We start from the raw sequence: 8,439 nt of genomic DNA, 5'->3' as shown, positions 1-8,439 counted from the left end.
ATTAAGATGGATCTCATCATCATAGAGAAAGAAACAGTAAAGTTAGAGATTAAAAATTAGATTAATGTGATTAAAAACAAACGCTATAACTGACTGACTGTAGTTAATTAATCGCAATTAATACTGTAATTTGACACTTCTCCCTCTCTCTCTCTCTCTATCAATATATATATATATAGATAGATTAAACGAGGCTAGTTTGAAAAAAAATGAAAGAATGAATTTTGTCAAATGTTTAATTCTGTTCGTTTATATATATATATATTATATATATATATATATATATATATACGAACAGGATTAAAGAATGAATTTTGTAAAATGTTTAATTCTGTTCGTATAGAATTAAACATTTTACAAAATTCATTCTTTCATTTTTTTTTAAACTAGCCTCGTTCGCGTAGGTGGATACGTATTGTAGCGTCATGGAGAGTAACAGTATATAATCTGAATCCTAACCTTTGTCACAGACATGTTGATAAAACATCTGGAAACAGTTTTGGGAAAATAATGCACAATGTCTCCCCGTGAGAGAGTTTTTAAGGTTCAGCAAAAACCTTATAGCATACAACTAAAATGGCCCCTGATCGGGAGAAAAGGCTCTCTATGGCTGTTGTAGGTTTTTTTTTTTTCCTCCCCATGTTCTCGATGGCGTTTGAGTGCAAAAGGGAAGCTCCTCTTTCCATGCATATGATCAAAACAGGAAATGTGCGATGTTCCTCGGTCGGTGAGATAAACGTGCAAACAGATCTCCACAGGAGGGCAGCAGAGAGACAAACGTGTGCTTGTATTAGTTGTGAAAGGGGGTCAGAACCGTAGCTGCCTGTGCAAGGTTTTGAGCTCGAGCTGCATCTGTTGAGGCAGGTGCGAGTAAACACCCTTGCTAGCAGCATGCCCACGCACACACACACAAACACAGGCACACACAAACGCACTCTCTAACAGACAGGCATGGACCCACTAAAGCAGTGTAGACAGAAACCATGACACAATCTTCTCTACTTTGTCCATTCAGCAAATGTTCATCCTGATGATGGCAATTAATCAAGCCCTGCTGCCTAATCTGCGCAGAGTATCATCCTTACGAAACACCGCATGGCAGCCTGACGTAAGCGCTTTGATAGCGTACTTGATGTCTGCAACTTTTGTATGTTGTCAGTGTACAACCAGTTAAATGTTAGTCATTGTCTTTCACTTGTTTTGTAAGTAAATAAGGACATTCAATTTAAAAGCCACACCCTGAAAACGCCCAGTGTCCAATCACAGTGCAGCCGAGAGAAAATGTCCAACGCACAGAATTAAACATTTTACAAAATTCATTCTTTCATTTTTTTTTTTTTTTAACTAGCATCGTTCGCATAGGTGGATAAGTATTGTAGCGTCACGGGGAGTAACAAGCAAAAATATATATTAGACTGCTGGGTACTGGGATAGGCTCCAGCACTCCCTGCGACCCTTGTGAGGATAAGCGGTATGGATAATGGATGGATTTGTCACACACACATTTTTAATTTATATAATTGGTCTACTTAAAAAAATGACTCATTTTGTTCAGATTTTTGCTATCTACTATCTGTGGTGCTAACTTGGCTAGCGGGTTAATATTTCCCTAGCTAGCGCAGATGGTGGAAGTGTGGTGTTGAAGATTTTTTCGGACATGACTTAAATTATTCCGTATTTGCAGATTATGCACATCTGCGTTATTTAGTCCATTGCAGTTGAATTGCTATCGGGAAAAAACAAATTACCAAAATGAGCCGGCTATACTAATGAGGCTGCTAAACTGAAATTTGATTCAAATCTTTGCCATCAGGATACTTATTAGCTACTGCTGTTGTTTTTTTTCAATTGTGTATTGCAATTAGCTACTGCTGTTGTTTTTTTCAATTGTGTATTGCAGGAAGTTTTTTATTTTTGTGTGGACCTTGTGAAAGTGTTTACTGCTACGTACTGTGTACGTGCACACACACACACACACACACACACACACACTCAAAGTCTACCCCCACTGGATTGTGTGTGGAGATGGTTTAGCAGGCTCTTAATCTGTCCTCTGAGTGACATCAGCCTCTCTGTGCCCTCGCTAGCCTGTGAAGCTGCAGGTGGGTGGCGGGTGAGGGGGAAATTAGGGGGAAGCGATCTGCTGTTCAGCGAAGGTGACCCACATCATGGCAGCGGGCATGGCAGAGGGGGACCTGGAGGAGCTGGTGGACCCCGGTTTGGGAATGGAAGAGGACCCTGGGGCGCTCCTCAAGAGGGGCTCGCTGAAGGAGCGCTTCCACAGCGACTCCCAACTGGCGCCTGATGCCGACTCCATGACAGGTAGATACAGCTTTTGAGTAAATGTGTGTGTTAAATGTGTTGTTGTTTCTTTCAAACTATCGGACTTTATATCTACAAAGGTGCCAATACAGTATATACACAAGTTTATTTCGATCAGTGACCATGCTTGAGTCAGAAAATTGCATATCATCTTTCCTCGCTGAAACGAAATGAAATGCAAGTTCATCTTTTCCAGCCCAAAGGATGGTGCTACACCCGGGTTAGGGGGAGTTCCAGCCCCATCAGAAATCTGTCTAGCCCCAGTTAAACCCCTCCAGCATTTTATTTGATATGTATGAATTATTTTCTTAGCCCCATTGTTCAAAAATGTAAAATGTACATGTATGCTTCCAATATCTTTACTTAAAGTTTTATTTTAAAACAGTACATTGTGCTGAATACAAGGTCTAAAATGACTATACAGTTTCTTGTTCCTTGCTAGGGACTCAGTCATATGCGAATTACAGAAAAATAAATCTGTTTTCAGAGATTAAAAACACTCTAGTAGTCTTTTAACACTGTTATTTGGACTAAAACATGACATCAAATTTTGAAAAGTTCCGGTTCTTTCTTTATTGTTCACTATATTACAGTTAACTACCCTGTCTGTAGCTTCCCAGATAGGCTTGTTCACATATGCCAAAAAGATAAACACCCTTTTCTGCCAGATGCAGAAGAACGTCTGCCTAGTCCAAAATGATTCCTGTTTTTATACTATCTTTGCCTAGCCCATTTAACGATGCGTGTTAACTGGATTCAACTAGCAAGTGTGCAAAATAAAGGGAAGGAGGCCATAGCAAGAGAGAAGGTCACAGCGTTTCAACGACCTAGATCAAGTCACTTATCTAATTATGTGTGCCAAAGAGGCCCAATATAAGAGTTTCGGGTTAGGGGGAGATCTCCCGTATTTGATATTTTGAAAAGTGTGTGACTTTTCAGATATGTTTATTGATATATTTCCATGAAAGGCATGCAAAGAGAATGTGGCCTTTGGTGTACATCTCAGATGGCGCTTCAGGCTGCTAATTCCCTTTTACAGGAGTGGGATTATGTGCTATTCTAATCCCAATCCCCATATGGGGAGTGTTTGTGTGTACGAGGACGATGTCACGGCCGGTTCCAGAGAGAAGACGAACAGGAAATCAGAAGCCGATTATGCACGCATTATTGATTACACCGTTGTCTCGATTTCCACGTTGAATTTGTTCCGTGATCAAGATCGCAACTCGTTTTTTTGCACATGAAATCCATTTTTCCCATTGAAATGCCATTAATCCCTTCCAGCATCCCCAAAAAACGCCACCATGTCTCAATTGTGGGCATGTCGCTGTCAATCCGCTATCTCCCACTCAAAGATGTTCCCAAAAGAAGAAGATAAGAAAGAGACCACATTTTCCCTGTTCAGTCTCCTTTTCTGTCAGTGACATGAGGCTTATGTGTGAGGCCAGTGGGGCGGGGTCAAAGAGGCTCAGTCTGGGGGATTATAATTGTACCCCTTCACACACACACCAATTTAGGATGATTTGGACCACGGCTGAGGTTTTAAGCCCAGAGCGAAGAGCTTTAAGCATCAGAGCATCTCGGTCGTGTTGCCAGTCGCCGTGGAAACCAGAGCAGCCTCAGCATCAGGAGGCCTGGATGCCACCAGGTGGGTCCGAGAATTGCGTCTGCGGAGGATGGACGGAGAGTCGTCCCATGTGAGTTGCTCCAGGGGAGGCGTGCGGAGGACAGAGAGAGTGTGCTCTCGCGAGGAGAAGAAGAGAAGGAAGACGGCCAAGGTGGCGGAGGAAGGCCCGACTGGCCCGCGGAGGTTCCATCGCGATTATTCATCGTCGGCATCCAGCGGCTCACATGGTACACGGCCACTTTTTTAGACTTTTGTTTAGTGTCCCGTGTGTCCAGCTGTGCTCTGACCTCGTTTGCTTTCGTCTGACTCTCGTGCGTGAGACGGGAAGGGGCTTAGTCTTAATGCTGATGAATGGAAAATTATGGATTTCATGAACATTTGCGCCATCTTGTTATTATCTATTTAACATGATTTATTCTGAATATAACTTATTTTTTGCCTTCTTTTTTTTCCTGCTAGTTTTTAAATGGATACTCTGGGACACAATTCCACAGTCATACAAAGAAAGTGTCCAGCGATATGAGAGATGGACCCATCTGTCGATCCATTTGACAAATCCGCAACCTTAATCATGAGACCTGATGTAAACAAGCCAGGGATTGTATGAAAGCATTGGCGAGATGTGTTACATAATGAGCGCTGACAACATGGCATGATCCGTTTGTGTCCACGCCCCTCCCCACCCAGATGGCCGCAGCTCGGTGGCTAGCAACCTTGACGTGGCCGACCGGCTCACCTACCTGGAGCAGAGGATGCAGATGCAGGAGGACGAGATCCAGCTACTGAAGATGACCCTGGCCGACGTCCTCAAGAGGCTCAACATCTCCGAGGAGCACCAGGCCGCCAATACCGCCACATCGGGCAGGAGGACGTCGGGAACTAAAGGTTGGCAGACATCTGTGTTAATCAACAGATCGCTTTTACTTTTATCCGATGCTACTTTGTCTCTGAACTGTGAACTGGAGAAATAAATTCACTCGGTACTGCTCCTGGATAGTTCGAAAAAAAATATATCCCTTGTCACCGCAGACATGCCATCGCATCATGATTCACGAAAAAGTCAAAGGCCTCATTCTCGAAATTGAACCGGAAGTCAGTGAATTTGGGAAAATTTCCAGCACAAAACTCGAATAAATTGTGTTTGCAAATTATAGCCCCAGAAGCTAGTTTAACAGTTCAACAAGAAAATTGGCCAGCGTGTCTATCATAAGTAGACCCGCAAAAAAATCTCAAGAAACCATGGCTGAAAAGAAACAGGCAGTCTGCCATTTTTGCTTTAGGGGTCATTTTCCCCCATTTCTAGGGGTCCTTCAAAGATGATCTTGTCCTACAGATTTTGTTGACTCACCATAAAATACAAAACTTTGGTAACAACATATATAAACCATACCTACTTTAGATATTTGTCAATTATATTAATGATCAACTCTCAAATTACATTTCCGTTAATCAGTTTACACGCGCTTGTTCATGCGAAAAAATTAATCAAACTAACGGAGAGGACAGCAATTAATCATGTCTTTTTGGGGATTATAGTCTGAATTGCGGGAGGTATTTTTTTTTTATACTTTCTCCACCAGGTATTTTGTTTGAAAATTTGAGAGTTCAAAATGTTAACACTCAACAATTATTGGAGCACAAAAAAAAAAACATTTCTCACTGTTGATTGGCGAAGAGAAATCGTTAGTCCATCCAATCCAAATCCTCTAAGTGAGGTGTAAATCTCACTTTTAAACACCAAATGTGAGTCCTTGCTCATAAAGGGCTACTAAAAAGATTTAAATTACAATGTTTATAATAGGATAACACCATCAAATTTTTTATGTACATTGGTGTCCCTCCACAGGGCGGCCTGTCTCGTTGGGTCTACCCCCAAGAGCACCCATGGGGTCCTCGGGAGTTGCCAACTTGAGGAAGAGCTCCACACTACCATCTGGAGCTCCCTGCAGGAACTACAGTCCAACACCTCTTCGCTGGTGAGAGGATGTTATTATATTGGAAATAGAAATAAGTTGAGTTGGGAATAAATACATCCTTACTTGTGTCTTCCGTGCAGTGGTGTCAGGAGCCCGGCAGGAAGCGTGAAGGACAGTCCATGTAAGACCCCCAAAACGCGTCCGTCCTCATCAGCGTCGTCCTGTACAAGCACACAAGAAGGGTGCGGATGTATGTTTATTACACATTGGAAAACAAGTGATTACAATGAAGGCACAGCAGAGGAATGAGGAGTGAAGTGGAAAACTGCAATGGTTCTAGTAATGAGCCTTAAGGGACACGCGGTTAAATGCAAAGAGTTCATTTCAAAACCCAACTTCGGATTATAACATTAATTTGAAACCTTCCTTTCAAACCCTTACATTGGCTACCCCTAACCTTGGCTTCAAATCCTAATTTGAAAACTGGCGTCAAACCAACCCTAACCCCCTTTTTTGAAACCTGAAACTTGTTTTCAACTTGTAGTCTGAAGCGCCTAACCCTTGTTTGAAGCTAAAAACTCCGGCTTCAGGCTCTTTTGAAACATAACCCTCCTTTGAACCCTTACCTTTAAACATATAGGTCGTGTAATATTTTTAACCATTTGATTCTTGATCAATGGAATTGGCTGTATGCTTTTGATAATATAATTTAGTACAATATTTTCTCCTCATTGCCAATAGGAGCAGCAGATCCAAGGAAGAACTTGTGAGTTTAGGTAAAAGATTTGAGTTTCAGTATTCATTTCTTGTGCAAGTATTTGCAAGAGACACTGACATGAAGTGTGTTGTTTCTATGCAGGCATGAGACGAGTGACACACAGCAAAGGTAGGATTCACTCATGACGTCACTACGACACTATCTAATATTGAGTTGGTATTTGAATTGTGTTTCTGTGTCTACCCGTCATTTATTTCCACACCTCACCATGACTTATTTGCCTTGCCCCTTACATGCTGTCCCCTTCACATTCACCACCATCCGACCTCCCCCCCATCTCACCGCTTCACTTAGTGACTATGCAGATCTATCTGAGCCCCCACACAAGAAAGACTGGGTCTTCTGAGACCACTGCAACATCTGCCCCCACGGTGCCTGCAGCTGGGGGCGGCGGTGGGCCGGGGGGGACCCAGCAGTCAAGGGGTGCGGCCAAATCCGATGCTAGGAGGAAGAGCCCCTCCTTCATGTTGAACCTCCAGAAGACCTCCACCAACGTCACCAGTCAGCAGAACACACAGCAGGATGCTAACAACTACAAAAGCCCCATCAAGTCCCCCAGCCAGTACTTTCAGATTTGTTACTGACCAGCTAGAAACAACTCCTCCATTTTGTTGTCACATTACCTGTTGATGTGGATTGTTTTGAACAACGTTTGGCTTGCTTATTGACGTAACGCATTTCCGCAAATAGTAACTATATTGAAAATAGTGATGGGTCTATTAGTGAGCTTTGAGGAACACAACTGTTAAATGCAAAACGTTCATTTCAAAACATAATTTAAACTAAACCCAACCCCTTGTTTGAAACCATCATTTAAAACCCTATGTCTTGTTTCAAACCCTAAATTGAAAGCCTAACCTCGGCTTCAAATGATAATTTGAAGCTATAACCCTTGTTAAAAACTGTAACTCAGGTTGGAAACCCTAACCCTGATTCAAACATCAATGTTTGTTTGAAACTTTAACTCTTGTTTGAATCCCCAATTTGAAACATTAACCCTTGTTTATTTACTCAACTGTTGACAACAGGAATTGTCTACTATGGTGTGGGTGTGAGGCCTTTATCTTTTTGCATTTTTTAATAATACTCAATCGAGCCCCAACTTCTGTCACCATATATAGTTCTACTGGATAAAGTAATCATATCTAAACACATCATCTCCTTGCAGTAAACTATTAATTCATCTGTGAGACTGTTTGCTTATATGCTTCACTAGGTGCTGCCGTTTTAGTAAGTAACAGTTAAAATAGTGTCAGTTTACACTTGTGAACTATAATCTCTATGGTCCATGGTAATTGTTATTAGTAGTAAAACATTTTTAAAACCTAGTATTAGAGCTATGGCCACTATTTGATGAAATACAGTATTTTACTGTTGTTTGAAGTAGGTTTTCCCACATGCTAATTATTACCTTAATGTCGTTGTTGTTATTGTTTTTGGGAGTATGAGTGTGTGGAGTGTGCATTTGTGCTGACCGTCTCTATTGTTTGAACAATGTAGTTGTAATTCCATAATATGCATTGCAAACACACACAGTACAGTATATACTAGAATAGATGGTTATGGTAGTAAAACAATAAATTAAATTGATGCATTATTATTCATTTTTTTTATTATCGTGCTGTGATGATTTTCTCTCGAGAGATGACTTAATGTCTCAAATTTAAAACAATACGCCCCTTAAAGCTTTAGCGCCCTCCTGTGGTCACAAAAAGCCACACACGCGCATGGTCAATATTCCTTCTATTCAATACTTTCATAGTGGTGCACTGTTCTATATTTTAAAAAGCAAAAAA

At 41.5% G+C, this 8,439-nt stretch overlaps 1 protein-coding gene across 2 annotated transcripts; it reads left to right on the top strand.

The window, feature by feature from the left end:
* Positions 1-2,081: 2,081 nt before the first annotated feature.
* On the top strand, positions 2,082-8,243 carry LOC147128124 (uncharacterized). Of its 2 annotated transcripts, none has more exons than XM_086019449.1 (7): positions 2,082-2,322; positions 4,637-4,834; positions 5,796-5,925; positions 6,006-6,107; positions 6,607-6,641; positions 6,725-6,751; positions 6,938-8,243. In XM_086019449.1, exons 1-7 carry the CDS (start codon positions 2,169-2,171, stop codon positions 7,225-7,227), a joined length of 936 nt encoding a protein of 311 aa, XP_085875575.1. In that variant the 5' UTR covers positions 2,082-2,168; the 3' UTR covers positions 7,228-8,243. The 2 variants fall into 2 exon arrangements, with proteins under 2 accessions (XP_085875575.1, XP_085875574.1); XM_086019448.1 differs by lacking the exon at positions 2,082-2,322 and adding an exon at positions 3,142-4,176.
* The last annotated feature ends 196 nt before the right edge of the window (positions 8,244-8,439 follow it).

Source organism: Filicampus tigris, chromosome 20, assembly GCF_054856515.1.
Source record: "Filicampus tigris isolate MCC_2025a chromosome 20, RoL_Ftig_1.0, whole genome shotgun sequence".
NCBI classification, from domain to species: Eukaryota; Metazoa; Chordata; class Actinopteri; order Syngnathiformes; family Syngnathidae; genus Filicampus; species Filicampus tigris.
Note: the sequence above shows the minus strand (reverse complement) of the source record. Positions and strands in the feature narration are given on the sequence as shown.

Excerpts from the sequence above, each read along its gene's own strand:
- LOC147128124 (XM_086019448.1), top strand. The coding sequence starts at position 3,999 with ATGGACGGAGAGTCGTCCCATGTGAGTTGCTCCAGGGGAGGCGTGCGG. Across the intron at positions 4,835-5,795 it reads GAGGACGTCGGGAACTAAAG|GGCGGCCTGTCTCGTTGGGT; the intron begins GTTGGCAGACAT and ends GTCCCTCCACAG. Across the intron at positions 5,926-6,005 it reads AGTCCAACACCTCTTCGCTG|TGGTGTCAGGAGCCCGGCAG; the intron begins GTGAGAGGATGT and ends TCTTCCGTGCAG.